Source organism: Hypanus sabinus, chromosome 12 (genome assembly GCF_030144855.1).
Source record: "Hypanus sabinus isolate sHypSab1 chromosome 12, sHypSab1.hap1, whole genome shotgun sequence".
Classification (NCBI taxonomy): domain Eukaryota; kingdom Metazoa; phylum Chordata; class Chondrichthyes; order Myliobatiformes; family Dasyatidae; genus Hypanus; species Hypanus sabinus.
This window is the reverse complement of record NC_082717.1, coordinates 86434687-86454802: the sequence shown is the minus strand read 5'-3', so window position 1 is coordinate 86454802 and position 20116 is coordinate 86434687. Positions and strand designations below refer to the sequence as shown.

The following is a 20116-nucleotide window of genomic DNA, read 5'->3' as shown; positions in this document are numbered from 1 at the left end:
AAGTATTACTGTATAGATAAAAAAACTCCTATTTTAATGCATATCTTTTTCTCATGTGAAATAGTTATTAGATTATAATTACTGGACAGAGATGTTTTTTGCAGTTACAACTGCAACCTGTTAAATCAGGTAACTACCGCTCTGTTCTTCTATCTTGTTTGTTTATTGGGTATCAAAGACTGTAAGTTATTTATAAAACAAAGTTGAACACTAGCTCTTCAATAATAATCCTACTTAAATCCTTAAGGTTTTGCTTTGGTTTCTAACCAAATGAGATCTGCAGGTCACAATGCAATAGGAAAGTCCACTATACTTCATTATTCCAGAGGATGGTGGTGTTACTGGTTTTATTTGGAAGCAGGCCGAATCCAATGGCAATTCAGTGAAGAGAATTGGATATTTTGTCTGTTACTCAAGCTTTGTGAACTCAATTTGCAAGTTGCTGAGATTGAGTCTATGCACACAATTTACATGTAGCTACTATCTTTCACTGTATTGTGTTTTTTTTATGGTGGAAATTATCTCACCTTTATTTTAAGAAATTGCCAAAGACTGGAGCTTTAAGCTTTTCACCTGTCACAAGACAAACAGCAAGTTATTCCTTCAAGTCAGGAAAATTGCCAGAAGAATTTGACATGGGTGTAAATGCTCAGAACAAGAGGAAGGCCACCAGCCCTGTCCTGTGACTTCGGACCCAGATCAATGTGGATGACACTAAGACAGTCTCTAAGATCAGAAAACTCTCAGATCAAGAACAATTCATGGGTAATGCAAGCCCAGCTAATGGTGCCATATCTAATGGAAAAAGAATAAAACTAATTTGAATTCAGTTAGAAAACAGTGGGAGAATCTACTCATCTTCTGTCAACTTGTTGTGGATCATCAGAAATAATCAGAAAACAGACCCATCTGCAGCTTTGCCTACAATCCTTATTCTTTGGAAAATTAATTGTCTCTGGAAGGTCCTACGAGACCAGAGCAAAATGTGGACTACACTTGCCCATTGTTGGTTTCTCTGTAGCCTTTGGCATTGCTGGTCACACTGCCCTCCTCTTATGCCCAACCTGGACCTTTTTTACAGGTCTTCACTTCCACCACGTCTGGTCCCTACTGACATCTCTCCTTTATTCCTTCCTAATTCCCATCCACTTCTGCTTCTGAGCAACAATTCCTGAAAACACATCAATTTCTGCACTGACAATCATGACTCATCTTATCACCACCTCACCTGACACCTCCGCCTCTCCAAAGTCTAAGACCATTTCTCAGATATCAAGAACAAGATCAGAAGAAATTTATTTCATTTAAACATTAGGAAGTCAATAGCCCTTTTCAATGGTACCTACTGTAAACTGTATATCCTAGTCATTGACTAGAAAACAACCCTATCCATCTCCTTGGCAACCACCTGAGAGAAAATGCATTTGACTTGACATTATATTTAATTTCAAGTTGAGTTTTAAACCAAATATTCACTTCAGAGAATGACTTACCTCCATCCCATAACCCACTTCCCCCCCCCCCCCCCGCCTTTGCTCACTGGTTGTTATGATGCCAGCACATTGCTTCTTACCTCCTCAGTTCCTCCTTTTGTAAACTTAAAGGTCATCTAAAACTGCCCAAGTCCTAACTTGCATCTTCATTCATCAATTAACATAATGCTTGCTGAGATACATTGTCTTTCAGTCTATCAACCTGATTCTAAAAGTCTCATCTCTGGTTTCATCCCTATCACTATATTTTCCAACTCTGACTGATTTTAAATTGCTTCACTATGGGCATTGGTACTTATTTCTTCAAATATCAGGACACTTCGCTCTGCAATTTCTTCCTTGAGCAACCCCAACCCCCTCTTTATTTCCCATCTCACACAGTCCTACCTCTAACCAAAATCACATGTGGCTCTGCATCAAATTTGTTTGATAGTGTTCCTTTAAAGCACCAGAGAACATTTTGCTATGTGAAATACTTCTCCGCTATGTAAATAGAAGTGGTTGTTATCATTGTTAATAATGTTTTGTGGTGATGTATAGTAGACATGTGTAAGATGTACACAATGTACAACAGTTGCATTTATTTACAGAAAAAAATGAACAACTTAGCACTAATTCACTAAGAGGTAGAAACTGACTCAGAGAACCTCATCTCTGATCTCCTACCTAGGCTACAGTGGCACTCACACAAGTCAGAACTGATGTGGACAAATGATAACAAATGGAAATTAAGAGCTTCTGCAATATGTGTCTGCAGCAATCAAGAACAGACTTCCAAACAATTCAATCCACACACACACACACAAAGGAGTGATCATGGCAGTACAGTCCTTCAACCTAGATGCAGTTATCTGGTTTCAACATACAAGTGTTAAATTATTGTTTTTGCTGTACAGATTCATAAAAAAGTATCAAGTAAATGAACTTGAATCACAATCACAATCCCAGCTGAGAGCTTTCAGAGATTTCCTGAGTCTTGAACAAGTTGTTAAAGAGCAACAAGCTTCCATAGTGGTTATTATAGTGATCAAAGGTACCACGTATTTAATGCAACTTGCTTCTCAATGGTACAAAGAACTTTTGTTATATCAAATTTTGATGCATTTTTTGTGAAAAGTACAGTTCAACATATTATTTCTTGCTGCTCTTAAGACTTATGCCAATTTGATTTGTATTCTTTGTAAACTGTTCTACAAGGACTTTTTTTTTTATTTTAAAAAACTGTAAGAATCTTTCAAAGTTATAAAGTACAAGTTTGAGGAACTTTGCCCAGAAATAGATGTTCTTGAAATTCTGTTGTGTGAATTTAGAAATACTGATTACGTTACTCCCACATTTTAGGTGATGTTCCTTACATTAAAAATCTCACTCCTGATATCTCATCCTCAGCATCATTCTGCAGTACTGGGCGATCTTGCAATTTGTCAGTATTAGTATAATGTATTGCTACATTCCTCACACAGGATGTTTTTTCCTTTAACTGATTTTGGGATAGATTGAGTTGGGAGCAATCTTCCCTTGAACAGAAAGTCATGGATTCAAGGCTGGGATTCTAGTGCAATATAAACTTGACAGATAAATAAAGTTCCATAGGTGCACCTAAAGATTCCAGGGCACTATTCAAAGAGTAACATTGGGGTTTTCCTGGTGTTCTAACCGATATGTGTCTCACTACTAACTTTATGGAGATTAGTTGGACCTTACATTGATGCTCATTGAAGCTTATTGCACACAAAGGACTACAACATTTCCTATGTTACAACAGTGAATACTTTAGAGTTAGAAAAATTCATTAGGATGTCAAGACAGTTGCTGTGTTATTCTTCCTTTCCTGCAATAGTATTCTTAAGTTTCTCTCTCAAACAGAAAGATGACAGCACATTAGGTGGTCCATCAAGTCTGTAACAACTCAGTTTAAGAGTAATCCAATTAATTCCACTGCCCCATCTCTTCTCAACAGCCCTACTGTTATGTTTCCTTTCTATTAGCTATCAACTCCCCTTTTGAATGCTGTGATTGAATATGCCTCCAAAACAATACCTTAGCAGTACATTCTGTAGCCTAACCATTGGTTGCACAAAAAAATTTATTTCTTGTGTCATATTCATTGCACTGCCAATTATCATTAGATCCTTTTACTGAATGGGAACAATTTTTATCTGCCCTGTTCTACCCCTTCATATTAGATACCTCCATCAGAAACCCCCCCCCCCTCAACCTCCTCTGCTCCAGGGAGAACAACTGCATCTTTTCCAGTCCATCCACACATTTACCTTTTCTAAAGTTAAGAGCCTAAAATTGGATGAAATATTGCAAAGGTGGCCAAATCAGTATCTTGCAAATGCACATCATGATTTCCCTGCTTTTGTACTCTGAGTACAAAATGTACTCATCTGTACTCAAAGTACATTGCAAAATGTACTCAAAATGTACTCTTGTACTTATGCTAGGATCCCATGAATATTTAAACTACTTATTCAATCCTACCACTTTTGCAAATATATAGCCTCTCTCTTTTCTTCCTAATATAACAACAAGCTCGGACTGTGCTACACCTCATCTGCCACGTGACATGGATTCTATCCTTTTGAAGCTAATCACCCGTCACACTTCACTACATTTCTTAGATGAACTCATTAGCACCTACAAGGTTCCTTATGAGCTACATTGAGGCCCACTGGGTAATTGTTATAGGAGCCAAGCCTTGCAAAATTACTCTTTCAAATACTTAATGAGTTCTTCAACTTGTACAATGATTCTCTTCTGATAAGAGTTAGCTGGATGCTGCATTGTGCTGATCAGTGATTTTGACACTGATAAACCCATTGCCATCTGCAAGCACATGAACACCTTTGGATTCCTCTCCAAAACACTAATCAACTTGACTTGGACACGTTTCGCTTATCTTTAGTCAACCCTGAATCAAAATGCCAGCGTACCTCACTTAATGGCTTTGCAGCAACTTCTCCACCACAGGGACTACAATTATTCATATAGGCCCATTTCACCACTCTCCTAAGGGTAATTTGTGCCAGTGGTCCCCAAATCTCAACAATGAGCAACAAACAAAAAATATCCCCGAAAGCAGCACAAAATCAGATCTTGATTAGTGAGAGTAAGGAAACAGGTAAGATGCTTGATCCACGGAGAACTTTTTGCATCAAACTTTTTGTCAACCCTAATTTATAGAAACATAATTTGTGCCAGCTTCCAGTCAGATCTTGTTAACAGTGTTACTGAAATTAAAGTCAAATGTCTGAAATTCATGGACAAATACAGGAGCAAGGGAACGTGAATGTTCCTGATGATGAAGAAATCGGTCAGCAAGTGAGCAATGTACAACTGGTTCAGTTCTATTTTGCCTGTACCATTTGCTATAATGCCAATGCAAAGAATGAAAATTTTTTATAAGTAACCCACTATAAATTAATGAAGCACTCCTTTATCCGAGTTTTCCACATGGGGCCCTTGACACAATGCAAGGACACACTAGAAATCTAGGGCAACTAACTCCAGTGGATTTCCACTGCTGTCATCTCCTAATAGATGAGTTGATTGCAGGTATTGCTGTGTAACTGGAAAACTAGAACACTATAGCATTCCCAGTCCCATGGGTCTAGATCACTTTCTTCTTCAGCATGATCTCAACATGCAAAAGAGAAACCTTGAACTTTTGTAACAATGCAGTGATAACAGCCTCAAATCCTAAACTGAACATAGAATTCCTCCAAAATATCAGAGCTGGTGTTGCTTTCAATGTTGAGTAGTACCCAAATTCTTAGAATAATGATTATGTAATTTAGCTAAATTAGGAGAATAATTGATAGTAATTATTGGTTGTGCACTGTTAACCATATATGAATTTAAAATTCTAATTGCGAGTTTGCTATTCAACTTGTTAACTGCAAATGTAAGAAAAAATGTTTAGTCAAGGTAACAATTCAAAAGCAAATGATAATAAAAGATGTTCCATTTACTCTAGTAAGATATTTTCTATTGCAGTAAATCCTCTTTTTGACATTTTTCTGTTTGAATTATGACTGGTGCAGCAATGTATAATAAATTTTTTGATATTTAATTTTAAATCAAACTTCTTTGAATTAAACTGTTGCACTGTATCTTGTGTTGTTGAACATGACATTAGCTCCAACAATGATTTGACTTGAAATACTCTCAGCCTTCCATTCAAATCACTCCCACTTTGAGCTCTGCCTAAAGCTCACGAGATCTGTGCTGCTGCATTTCTGGTCTCCTGCAAAGAAAATTTTCTTTTCTTGCTCCACCTTATCTTTGGAACCCACCCCTGAAACAGATGTCTCTCCTCTAATTTTAAGGTGCTCCTTAAATACCAAGTTTTTAGTTAAAACCCTTGGTCTCATCAGATGTTACTTAATAACACTCCTGAGAAATATTGTGGGGCATTTTACCTCATTATTGTAAATTGTAAATCTGTGTCAATGTAAATCTGTGACCTATTACGTTTCTGGCAAAACTACTGGTTTTGATTCTAGTTGGTTGCAGAAGGTTAGATTAGTTGCAGGTTAATCTGTAACAAATACCTTCAGGGACAATCTCTGTCTACTGACTGTAATTAAATAAAGCAGTATGAAATATTGGTCTCATATCATTCAATACATTATTGTTCAGCTGAGAATATTGTTTGAATATTCTTTGGAAACCACAAAGAAGAGGAAAATATGGGTAGCATATTGAGTTCCCTTTGGTACTCAAACTGTAACACAGGAAGATACCAGATCTCAGCAGATAATCCCCTCAGTCCTGTCTCCTCTGCTTATTTCCTTGAATCCTGATGATTTACCCTTTCTTGCACAGCCCCTTTGCTTCTTTGGTCACTTCCTTATAGCAGGAATAATAACCTACCAGTATGTCATTGACATGCAGAAGGAATCCAGAACACCCGATTTAAAAAGAACACAATGTTACAAGGAAAAAGTGCAAAGTCCAGGCAGAGAGCACTCTAGTTCCAGAACTGATCCTGTCTCTAGAATTCAGTGTTAACTGCTGTTCCACCACACTACCACCAGTTACAGAGCCGATGCAGAGACGTGTTCAGCAGTTACTCACTTCCATGGCTCGCCTGGATCAGAATCAGTGACATCTGTAGTGAAATCTGTGGTTTTGCAGCAGCAGGTTAAGCTCTGTGCAATGCCTCGCTTAAGGCCATCCATCAATATAATGGACACACCTCACCTGTCACACCACCGAAGTTGTCTGTCACTAATCACCTCTTGTCTTTTCCTTTTCCATGTTAAGATGTAATCCTTCCCCTCGCCTTGTCAGGTATCGGCTGTGACCTACCAGTACTACTATGGCTTGTGGATTCTGTTCACAGACTTGAAAACAGCAACTAGGCTGAGGTGCCCCCACAGTACTGAAGGAGTGCTACACTCTCAAGGGGTGGACAAGTCAGTGTGACTCTGCTCTTGGGTTGATGCGAAGATCCCACATAAAGTATTTAGAAAAAAACATGGGCGATCCAACCCATCATCCTTTCCTCAATCAGTTCCTCCATTCCCCATCTAACCCTCCCCCATTCTCACTACCCCCATTTCCTCTCCCGTTTTCCCCATTCCCAAATCACCCACACAACCCAATTCACCATCTCCTACCTCAATTCCCCTTTTACCCAACCCCATTTCTGCACCTCCCTCCCTCTCATTACCCCCACCTCAGCTTTCCACATTTCTTCCCTCCCCTTCCTCCCATTTCCCCTTCCCTCACCATTGCCCCCAGCTTCCCCTCCCCAATTTCTCCAATTTCTTTCCTCCTCACTGCACTTCCACTTTCTCCCTCACCCACCTACCACCATTCCCCCTCAACCCTCTATCCAATAGGTACATTTAATGTCAGAGAAATTCTCCCGTTGGCCCCTCCACAACACCCTCCCCACTCCACTTGACTAATATTCCCTCCTTCACTATTTCACCTGCTTCCTCCGCCACCCTCTCCCATTTCCCTCTCTGCTTCTCCTTCCACCTCCCCAATTTGACCCTCCCCACCTCACATTTCTCCCCTAGGTCCTCCTCCACCCTATCTCCCCATTCTCTCCTTGTCCCTCAACCATTTCCCAATCCCACATCAGAATCTCCTTCCTCTCCACATTCCCATTACCAGCTCACCCTTCCCTCCCCCTCTACAGTCCTTTCTTCTCACTACCACATTCTGCTCCCTCCTCTACTCACCTTTCCTCCCACTACCCCTTCCCCAGTTACCACCCTTCCCCTCTCCCTGTTTCCCTTTCCCCCAGCTTCTTCCTTCACCCCAACTCCCTCTACTTGGGCTCTCCCCTTTCCCACTCCACCTGCTCCCCCCTCCACACACCAATCCCTTCCCACACCACCTCCCTCCTGCCCCTACCCCCACTCCCTCCCTCCATCCTCTTCACCCTTCTGCTTTCCCCAATCTTTCCCTCAATGCCACACCCCTTTCCCCCAAAACCCACACCATCTCCCTTTCCCCTACATCACTTACTTTCCCCACCCTCAACCCTTCTCCCTTTCCACGACACGTCTTCCACAACCTTCTGCCAAACCCCTTGCTCCCCCTTCCCCATCCCATTTTCCTTTCCCTCTTCCCCACGTGCGATCCATCCCCATCACCCTTCCTCTTTCCCCACCCCATTTCCCCCTTTCCCCAACCTCATCCCTCATCCCCCACTTCCCAACCACCCACCTCCTCCTATCCTACCTCCCTTCCAGCCCCTTCACCAACCCCCTCCTCCTCTCCCCTTACCACAATCCATGTCACTTTTCCCACTCCCCACCCCATTTCTCCAATGCCTTCCCCCAATCTCTTTCCCTTCCTCCTAACCCACCACCTTCCCCAACCCTCTTCCCCAGCCCCTCGCCACACCTCCCCATTACACCCTCTCTCCATCACCTTTCCCATTTCCCTATTCCCCACCACCACTCCCATTCCCCCATCACTAACAACCTACCCTTCCCCATTCCCCTCTCCATCCATCCATTCCCCTTCCCCCATCCATCCCTTTCCCCCTCCCCACCCCTCCACTCCCTTTCCCCTTCCACTTCCTCCTCCCAATTCTTTCCCTTTTCCCCATCCACCCCTCCACTTCCCTCTCAGGTTCCCCCTCCCTACCCCAACCCTTACCGCTTCCTCCACACTTCCCCTTTCTCACCCCTTCCCCAACCTGTCCCTCTCCTTTCCCCTACCCCATCCCTCACCTTCCCCACCACTATCCCTCCCCTTCCCCAATCCTTCCACAACCACTCCCCCATTTCCCCACCTCTACCCCAACCCCTCCCCGTTTCCCCACCCTACCCATTTCTCCACCCCTACCCCAATGCTCCCCCATTTCCACACCCTCAGCCCAACCCCTTCCCATTTCCCAACTTCAACCCAAACCCTCCCCCATTTCCCCACCCCTGCCCAACCACTCCATTTCCCCACCTCTACCTAACCCTCTCCATTTCCAACCTCTACCCCAACCCCTCCCTGCTTCCCCACCCTACCCCAACCCCTCCCCATTTCCCAACCCCTACCCTAATGCTCCCCCATTTCCACACCCTCAGCCCAACCCCTTCCCATTTCCCAACTTCGACCCAAACCCTCCCCATGTCACAACCCCTATCCAACCCCTCCCCATTTCTCCACCCCAACCCCAACCCCTCCACATGTCCTCACCCCTACCCCATTCCTCCCCATTTCCCCACCCCTACCCCAATGCTCCCCCATTTCCACACCCTCAGCCCAACCCCTTCCCATTTCCCAACTTCGACCCAAACCCTCCCCCATTTCCCCACCCCTACCCAACCCCTCCCCATTTCCCCACCCCTGCCCCAACCACTCCCCCATTTCCCCACCCCTACCCCAACCTGCCCCCATTTTCACACCCCTCCCCATTTCCCCACCCTAACCTCTACCCCTCCCCATTTCCCCTAACCCAACCCCTCCCCAGTTCTCCACCCCTACCCCAACCCCTCCCCAGTTCTCCACCCCTACCCCAACCCCTCCACATGTTCCCACCCCTCACCCATTTCCCAACCCTTCCCCCATTCCCAGTTCGCACCCACCCCTTCCTTTCCCCATTGCTCTTAATACTACCCCTCATTTCCACCGCTCAGAAATTACCCCAACGCTTCCCCCTCCCGCTTGCTGCGACCCACACCGCCTTGACCTGACTGTCACCCTCCAGGCCTCGCCCCGTCGCCCTGCCCAGCTTCGGCTCCCGGAGCGTTCCTGTCTCGGGCGGAGCTTGAGGCAAGGCGGAAGCGGCGGGGCGCGGACTGATGGCAGGCTCCGGAGGCAGCGGCATGGTCGGCACTGAGCACCTATTTAAGGTGCTAGTGATCGGGGAACTGGGTGTCGGCAAGACCAGCCTCATCAAGCGCTACATCCACCAGCTCTTCTCCCAGAACTACCGCGCCACCATCGGCGTCGACTTCGCCCTGAAGGTCCTGCATTGGGATTCCAACACTCTGATCCGCCTCCAGCTCTGGGACATTGCAGGTAGGGAGTGCAGACTTCGGGGGAGGCCGTCAGAACGTTCGGGTGTGGAGTGCAGGTGGGGGCAGAGATCGGAGGCGAGGGATGGCGAGGTGAAGTAGGAGGCAGAGAGTGGGGGGGGGGGAATATTACAGTATATGAAACTTTAAATAAACAATTGTAGATAATGGAAACCTAAAATAGAGGCATAAAGGAGGGGCAGAAAGTTGAGTTGTGGAGTGCAGTGAGGGAGGGGGTAGTAGGCAAAGGGCAGTGGGAGGGCAGTTGGGGTGTGGTGGTGAATGGGAGTGGAGGAGGGGGGTAGTGGGAGGCATGGAGAGACAATAGAAGAGTGGTCAATGGAGGGAGAGACCGTGAGGAGGGCAGCAAAGAGTGTGGGAGGTGGGCAGTAGAGAGTGTGGAGGAAGGGGCAGGGTACAGAGATTGAGGAAGAGAGGGGGTACCATCAATGGGCAGTGGAGTGTGATACAGTAGGAGTATAGGGAAGGTAACAAATTGGAGTGTGTATGGGTTGAGGAGAAAGAGAGAAGGAACAGGTGGTCAGCGGGCATTGAGAAAGAATAGAAGGAGACACAGGGCAAGAGAGAGGAATGATCTCAGAGGCCATGTCAAGGGGAATGCAGAGGTGGGGGAAGAGGGGTTGAGGGTAAAAGTGCAGAAATGGGCTTGGTTAGGCAAAGCAAGAGGAGGGATATGGAGGAGAGGGATGGTGAGGGGGTGGAGCAATGGAAGGATTGTTGCAGGTAAAGGACACAAGGGGAAAACTGGAGAGGTGAGGTGGAGAGAAGGGAGAGGGATGGCCATGGGCAGGGAGGATTGGAGAGAGAGAAGGGCAGGAGGGAGGAGAGGAAATTGACGGAGGAGGGGATAGAGATGGAGGAAAGGGGAGGGCTGGGAATGAGAACGCAAAAGGGGTGGGAGGAGAGGGGAGGCTGGGAATGGTTGGAAGAGCACAACGAGAAGGCAGGGAGGGGAGCATATTCGTGTGCCAACTAAATATCCAGTGTTTGCGTCTGTGAAGAAATTCTGGAAACGTGTGGGGAAATAGTTCATCCTTAAGAAGGTGATATGGTGCAGAGTCCGTGAGCTGTACCTTCCCCCTCTCCCACTGAGACAGGAACACAGGTTCCCAACCTTTTTTTATGCCATGGATCCTTCCCACTAACCGAGGTGTCTGTGGGCCCAGGGTTAGGAACTCCAGGTCAAACATGTGGATTGTAGCTTCCATAGCTCCTGTTTTGCCACTGCAGCCAGCTGAAAGCCTCTGTCCCTGGCCCGCCAAGCTGAGCTCTGCTTTCCCAGTGATGTCCCAGCAGCTGTTGACATTCCTTAACATCTGGATGTTGTGATGGTGCATGTTCCTACAGCCAACAGCAAACACCCCTAGTGAGTTCAGGCAAAGTAAAACCCCATCGTCAGTTGTGGGAATAACCAGTTTGGTGAAGAGTCTGGGAGATGAATTTTTGTTCTTTCCCTGTGACATTTAGTTCAGCTGAAAGATTTGTCAATCCAAGTCACATTTAAGAATTCACTCTTTGGAATGAGGGATTGGAATGGCAAATTTCCCTCCCTTCTAGAACGGTGGTAAATCAGTTGAGTTTTTACAGCTATTCAAAGCCTGTGGGATCACTTACCAATATTAACTTCCTATTTCTAGATTTCTGTAAATTATTGTTTAGTTAAAGCAAAATGTCATTTTAGTCCAGTCTGTCTTATGTATGTGACTTTTGATCGGAGGCATTGTAGCTGGCTTTTAACTGTTCCTTGTAGTACCCATCCAAAAAAGCCGGTTTTCAATTACTGTGTAGCACTCACAAAACTGGTGGGAATTGGCTTGCTACTGTATAACCCATGTATTGTACAGGTGAGAACTGAAATATACTAATCTCCCACTCCCTTTCATTTGCACTACAAATTCCACTCTCCCATTTTCTGCAGCTACTGGCTCCATCCCTCTCCCAGTTCCTTGAACTGGTGTTCCTTTCAGTCTCGGCCACATTTTCTGTCCATACCGAAAATTCATTTCCTTTTGCTAACTAAAGCCTGTCTCCACTTCTGCTTTGGTTCTTTTACTTCCCTATCATGTATAGGGTCAGCTGTATCGATTCCCTTTTCCAGGGCACCTTTTCATAAAATCAAGTTAATCTAAACAACTATTTAGTCAACACCTCTTTCCTCACTGATCTACACTGGCTCCTAGCCCTGACAGGCCCCCTTTCTTCCTCGTATCTTCCAGCTTCCATTCGTCATACAATTCTGTTCCCTCTTGCCAAATAATAGCTTTCTTTGGCATAACAGAGAATGTTGGAATCACTCAGTAGGTCGGACAGATCTATAGCTTTATCTTTCCCTTTGAGATTTGGATTGATGAATTGGAACTGGGAAAAAAATTCATTTAATTCTCTCCTTCTCACCCCCATTTTCTTTACATCATAAAACTCCTAATCTCTAATTTTTTCTGGCCTTGATGAAATGTCCTTGCTTTCTTTTTATCTATCTCTGTAGATGTTCTCAAACCTAAGTATTTCAAGCATTTTTTAAAAATTCCATCGGTATTACAAATGGTGGTATTTGATTATTGAAGATCTGTCTTGATTTCTATCATAATGCTGGGTCCTGGTCTGTTTTGTACATGGGGTTATGCATGTAAAACTTTATGGTGCAGGACTAACTGCAGTAATTGGACCGAGGTATAGTGTACCAGACTGCCAATGCTACTATATTGAACTACAGCTCTGAGGATGTTCAACAGTCAACTAAGATTTGTCTCTTCAAAGCTCTGCTTTGGTAATAAATTTATTTAGGAACTTAACTTCGATCTTTGGTTCAGTTGTGAATATACCTGCATAAAGCTGTTAATGTGGGAACATTGAAAGAGTCGAGCCTCTTTCATCATTGAGTAATGTTTGCATTGATATTGTATAGGACTACCCAATCTGAATTTCAAAATGAGTTTGTCTTGGGCACTAATATAATCATATAGTGGAACAATGACAAACAGCTGGTTGATGGTGTAGTGGCATCAGCTCAAGACTTTGAAGCAAAATGGTCCCAAGTTCAAATCCAGCCAGCTCCTTGCACACTTTCTGTCTGTGCTGGGTTAAGGTTGAGTTAGCAACTTGGCCTTGTAAAAGAACAGACAAATGTTAAAGAAATGGCAAAGTTGCCACCTGATGCACCACAAAGGCACGGAGAGGAGCGACAATGGAAAGTACACTTGCAGTAATGTCACAGGCACTTGGATATATAAGTTGTACAACTTACGCAATATGGTAAAAATTCTGAAAAGTTATGCAAAAAAAAAAGACACACAGATGTATGCACGATAGCGTAAGAGGAGATCTGAAGCGGCTGATTGGGGTTGTGCTGGTCATTTTGTCCATGGTTGATCCTTCAGTACATCAAGCATCAATACCAGAAATGCATAATGTGCTCCAGCCAAATCTGTCAAAATTCTTCAGCTACATATACTATGAACTTGGGGAAATGAAGTAATGCATGTGGCAAAGGGAATAATGAGTGCAAAGGAGGATAATTGGCATTAAGTCACCGGTGAGAGTGTGAACTGAAGGAAAATTACAGAAATGTTATCATGGGTAGATAATTGAAAGGTAAAGGGTGACACACACTTGAATGGCTAACAGAGCTGCTGTGTCAGCACTAGAGACACAGGTTCAGCCCTGTAATCAAATGGGTTTCCTCAAAGTGCTCTGGGATCTTCCTACATCCCAAAAATGTTTGCATTAGCAAATTAATTGACCACTGTAAATTGCTCCGAATGTGTAGGTGAGTGGTGGAAACTGGGGGTGGGAGGACGGGCTGGGGAGTCGATGAGAATTTGAGGTGAATAACGTAGGATTAATGCAGCAGGGTGGTTGATGTTTGGCAAAAGGCCCTGTTTCCATGTTCTATCTCAACGTAATTCTATGATACTAATTAGAGAGTTGAGATTTTTCTCAAAAAATAACTCTGAAAGAGGAAATCAGAGTAGAGGCCAAAAAACAGGAAATGAATAAATTACCTTTTCGGTGATCGTGCGACAGGTAAAAATGTCTTGTGAATTGCAAAACTGAGTGTGAGGAAATAGCTGTATCTGTTTGTATGTTGGGAGGGAGTGTCAGGGAGGAAATTAAGTCTGATGTCAGCTGTAACAGCAAGAATTGAAATGAATGTTGAAGTCACAAAGGATTAGTAGTCACTTAGGGGTATAGAAAGTCAGCAGAGGAAAAGACATTGAGGAATTTGTTTGAGAGTAAACATGAGGGGTGAGGAGTGGAGCAAGGTGAGACTCTGAAAGGAGAAGTTCCCGTAGATCAACAAGGCATTTTGGGAAGGGTCAATCGTGGAAATTCCAGTTCAGCAGGAATGCAATCGGGAAAAGTTAATCATGGCACTTAATTAAGGCCCAAAATGTGAATGTGATCAACTGTAACAAGTTCAGGAACGTAAGTTCTTGGCGAAAGGATAATGCTATGATAGTCATGGGTGATTTCAACATGCAGGTTAATTGGGGAAAATCAGATTGGAAGTGGATCTCAGGAGAGTGAGTTTGCTGAATGCCGACAAGATTTTAGAGCAATTTGTCACTGAGTCTTCTAGGGGATCAGGTGTTAAATTAGGTGTTAAGTAATGAACTGGAGGTGATTAGGGAGTTTAAGGTAAGAAGAACCCTCAGGAGATAGTGATCATAATATGATTGAGTTCAATTTGAAATTTGATAGGGAATAAGTAGAGTCCGATGTAACAATATTTCAGTGGAGTAAAGGAAATTACAAGGGTATGAGAGAAAAGTTGGCCAAAGTAAATTGGAAGAAGATGCTGGCAAGGATGACAGCAGAGCAGCAATGGTGTGAGTTTCTGGGAAAAGTGAGGAAGGTGCAGGATAGAAGTATTCCCAAAAAAAAAGGAAATACTCAAATAGCAAAATAGTACAAGCATGGCTGACAAGGGAAGTCAACGCCCATGTAAAAGCAAAAGAGAGAGCACACAACATAGCAGAAAGTAGTGGGAAAATAGAAGATTGAGAAGCTTTTAAAAACCTACAGAGAGCAAGTGAAAGAATCATTAGGAAGGAAAAGATGAAATATGAAATAAGCTAGCAAATAATATCAAAGTGGATAGTAAACATTTTTTCAAGCGTGTAAAAAAAAAAGAGAAATGTGAACAGATATAGAACAGCTAAAAAATGAGGCCAGAGAAATAATAATGGGGGACAAGGAGATGGCAGATAAACTAAATGAGTATTCTATATGTCTTCACTGTGGAAGACACTAGTAGTGTGCCAAATGTTGAAGGGTGTGAGGGAAGAGAAGCGACTGCAGTTACAAGGGAGAAGATGCTCAAAAAAGCTGAAAGACCTAAGGGTACCTAAGTCACCTGGACCAGATGAACTGCACCCTAGGGTTCTGAAAGAGGTAGAGATTGTGGGGGCATTTGTAATGATCTTTCAAAAATCATTGGACTCTGGTATGGTGCCAAAGGACTGGAAAATTGCAAATGTCACTCCACTCTTTAAGAAAGGAGGAAGGCAGCAGAAAGGAAATTGTAGAGCAGTTAGACTGACCTCAGTGGTTGGGAAGATGTTGGAGTCAATTGTTAAGGATGAGGTGATGGAGTACTTGATGACACAGAACAAGATAGGACAAAGTCAGCATGGTTTCCTTAAGGTAAAATCTTGCCTGGTGAACCCGTTGGAATTCTTTGAGGATTACATGTTGGATAGATAAAGGGGTTGCAGTGGGTGTTGTATATTTGGACTTTCAGAAGGCCTTTGATGAGGTGCCATACATGAGGCTGCTTACCAAGTTAAGAGCCCATGATAGTACAGGAAGGTTGCTGGCATGGTTAGAGCATTGGCTGATTGGTAGGAGGCAGTGCGTGGGAATAGAAGTATCCTTTTCTGGTTGGCTGCCAGTAACTAGTGGTGTTCCACAGGGGTCAGTGCTGGGACAGCTTTTTATGCTGTACATCAATGATTTAGATGGTGGAATAGTTGGCTTTGTTACCAAGTTTACAGATAATACAAAGATTGGTGGAGGGCCATGTTATGTGAATTAAATCACCAGAGAGAGGTTACTGGTAGATACAAAGCAGCTTCTTTATTCGACAAAACAAGGTACAGCAGGCATACAGAGACTCTTTCGGTAGAAAGGTCTGCTGGCCCAATGTGGGGCTCGATATTTATTTGCTAAACACAAAGAACAATTCATATTTACAAAGTATAGACAATGCTTTCTTTTGAAGCTACATACAGACTTCACACCTGATTACATCCATCCCACAGGCACCAGCAGGTCTGTGCTGGTATTCACAGCTTTTAGGAAATGCACTACAAAAAAATACGGCCAAGCCCATCATCAATAAAACCGCCCCCATCCATCATGGAGCACATGTACAGAATGTGTTGTTGCAGGAAAGCAGCATCCATCATCAGGAACCCCACCACCCAGGTCATGCTTTCTTTTAGCTGCTGCCAACAGGAAGTAGGTACAGGAGCAGCAGGACTCGCACCACCAGGTTTAGGAATAGTTACTATTTGTGAACCAGAGAGTCTAACTGCTCTACTTCACTTGCCCCATCATTGAACTGTTCTCACAATCTTTGGCTCACTTTCAAGGACTCTTCATCTCATGTTCTCGATATTTACTGTTTTTTATTTATTATTAGTATTACTTCCGTTTTTATTTTCTATTTGCACAGTTTGTTTTCTTTTGCATATTAGTTGTCCACCCTATTGGGTGTGATCTTTCATTGATTCTATTATGGTGATTGGATTTAGTGAGCATGCCCACAAGAAAATGACTCTCAGGTTGGTATATGTGTTGTATATGTACTTTGATAATAAATTTACTTTGAACCTCTGAGTGTTTTGTTTTATAGTTTGTGTATAGATTCTATACCAATAAAAAGATTAATCAAATTGTTATTTTTGTATTGCATTAATGTTTGTTTCTTTTTTGGCTGCAATAGGTCAGGAACGATTCGGGAACATGACAAGGGTTTATTACAAAGAAGCAGTTGGAGCTATTGTAGTCTTTGATGTATCTCGGCGATCAACATTTGAAGCTGTTGTGAAATGGAAGGATGACTTGGACAAAAACGTGAAGCTCCCCAATGGGAAGCCAATCCCTGCCGTGCTTTTAGCAAACAAGTGTGATCATCAGCAGTGGGATGGTTTGGAGAATAATCAAACCTCAATGGACCGCTACTGCAAGGAAAATGGTTTTGTAACTTGGTTTCAAACTTCGGCAAAGGTTAGTGACAATAAGTGCCTGTCTGGAGCACAAGATAATCTTGTTTATGCCTGGCTTTTGATTACTGATTCAGTGTCAGCTTTGGCTGAATGGAATCAGAGGTTTGTTTCTTGTTCTCTGGAAATGCAGAACTATTGAAAGGGCTGTCTGTTGGATTGGATATTGAATCAAAGTTCTGTGTGGTACTTGATCAGCATGGGATAGGGGCATTTCCCTGGTATCTTGGCAACATTTCTCCCTCAGTTAAGCAAAAATTTTGATAATATACTTCCTTGGACCCGGCTATGTGCAAACTGCCAGCCATATTATAATGCTGTCTCCACATCATAGCTGTTTTATTAGAAACAGTGCCTCAGAATATCCTGAGATCTTGAACTGCACTGTACATGCAAATCGCTTATTGTTGGTGTTATCACCACTGAAGTTACCACAGGAGAAAGTTCTTTTCTAATTGGTAATTGGTTTATTTTTGTTACCTGAACTGTGATACAGTGAAAATCTTTGTTTTGCATGCATCCATACAGCTCATTTCAAAAATTAAGTATATCGAGGTAGTACAAAAAGAAAGGCAAAAGTAGAATGCAGAAAATACTCGCAGTAGCCACTTTGTTAGGTACTTCCTGTACTTAATAATGTGGACTCTGTGTGCATGTTCATGGTCTTCTGCTGCTGTAGCCCATTCACTTCAAGATTCAACGTGTTGTGTGTTCAGAGATGCTATTCTGCACACTACTCTTACAACATGTTACTGTCACCTTCCTGTCAGCTTGAGCCTCGTCATTCTCTTCTAACCTCTCTCATTAACAAGGTATTTTTTCCACAGAACTGCCCCTTACCGGATGTTTTTTGATTTTTTTTGTTTTGCGGCATTTTCTATAAACTCTAGAGTCTGTTGTGCATCAAAATCCCAGGAGATCATCCATTTCCTGAGATACTCAAACCATCTCTCTGACACCAATGATCACTCCACGGTCAAAGTCACTTAGATCACATTTCCTCCCCATTCTGAACAACAACTGAGCCTTTTGTCCATGTCTGCATGCTTTTACACATTGAGTTGTTGCCATGTGATTGGCTGATTAGATATTTACATTAATGAGCAGGTGTAGCTAATGCAGTGGCCACTGAGTGTAGTGTTACAGTATAAGTGTAGTGCAGGTAGACAGTAAGCACAAGGACGACGGTAGATTGTGAGATCAGGAGCTCATCGAGCTCATCTTTATCGTACAAGAAGTCTCTTTAAGCATCTGTCCTGAGACAGTGGGAAGTGTGGACAGAGCCCATGGACGGGGCTTGTTTTCACGATGGATTGAGCTAAGTCCACATGTCTGCAGTCTTGGGCAAAGCATTTGCCATACCAAGCCGTGATGCTTCTGCACAGGATGCTTTCTATGGTGCGGTTATAATAATTGGTAAGGATCAATGGGAATGTGCCAAACGTGCACTCTAAGGAAGTAAAGGTGCTGGTATACTATCCTAGCCATTGCTTCTATAAGGTTAAGCAGGAGAAGCTCTTGGTGATATTTACACCAAGAAAAATAAAGTTCTCATCCACCTCCATTAATACTTAGAAGTATGGTTAAGCAATCAGACCTTTCTTCTGTTGCCTCATGTACCTACACTTTTTTTCATAAACTCTGTCCCTGTATTTTTCCTGCACGTGTCTTTGCATGGTCCCACTGACTGCAACCGCTCCCCCCTCCCTCACCCCATGACTACCTTTTCTCTTGACCCATTCTCTTCTAGTCTTCCAGTCCATGTCCCATTTACAAGCACATTGGACCCTGGCTCCAGCCACAAGCCGACCCATATTCTTGACTCTTGGTCTTGAGGGCACCAGCCACAGCCCACAGACCAGACCTTGGTCCCAGATGCATTATGATCTCACACTCTGGTTTGATGAGTGAGCCAAATGTTCACTTGCTGAGCATTAAGATGTTGGATGACCTGCCCTGGGTCTAATACAAAGATGCAATCACAAGAAAGGCATGCTGGTGTTGTTACTCTTTTGGAAGTTCAAGGTAGTTCAACATGTTAATGAACACTCTAACAAACTTCTACAAATATAGTGTTGAAAATAACCTGACTGGTTGAATAATTTACCATGTGCAAATACGAAAGGAGCTGCAGAGAGTATTGGACACATCCCAGTACATCAATAGCACAACCCTCCCCACCATTGAGAGTATCTACACAATGCACTCCTTCAAAAAGGCAAACTATCATCAAAGATCCCCACCATTCAGGCCATGCTGCCTTTTTGCCGCTACTATCAGAAAGATGGTTGAGAAGCCTGAAGTCCCACACCAACGGCTTCAAGAACAGCTACTTCCCTTCAACCAATCAGCTCTTGAACCACCCTACACAAACTCTGTGTCAACAACATGACCATTTTGCACTCAGTTGACCTTTTATGGTCTAATTGTATTCCCTCCTGTATAATTTCTTGTGAAAGTAAAGTCTGATGTAGCAATGTTTCAGTGGAATAAAAGAAATCGTGGTATGAGAGAGGAGTTGGCCAAAGTAAATTGGAGGGAGATGTTGGCAGGGATGACAGCAGAGCAGCAATGACGTGAGTTTCTGGGAAAAATGAGGAAGGTGCAGGATAGATGTATTCCAAAAACAAAGAAATAGTCAAATGGCAGAATAGTATAACAGTGGCTGACAAGGGACATCAAAGTTAATGTGAAAGCCAAAGAGAGGGCATACAGCAAAGAAGTGAAAAGATAGAGGATCGGGAAGCTTTTAAAAACCTACAGAGAGCAAATAAAGAATCAAGAGAGAACAGATGAAATATGAAAGCAAGCTAGCAAATAATATCAAAGTGGATAGTGAAAACATTCTTAAGTATGTTTAAAAAAAAAATTAAAGAGAGATGAGAGT

General features: G+C 43.2%; 1 protein-coding gene across 1 annotated transcript in view; it reads left to right on the top strand.

The window, feature by feature from the left end:
• The first annotated feature begins 9683 nt into the window (after positions 1-9683).
• The window catches only part of LOC132403089 (ras-related protein Rab-32-like), a 32397-nt gene continuing 21964 nt past the window's right edge, over positions 9684-20116 (top strand). The window contains exons 1-2 of the mRNA XM_059986368.1: positions 9684-9983; positions 16950-17233. Coding sequence (XP_059842351.1) covers positions 9764-9983; positions 16950-17233 — 504 coding nt within the window. The 5' untranslated portion in view covers positions 9684-9763. The remainder of the gene's footprint in view (positions 9984-16949; positions 17234-20116) is intronic.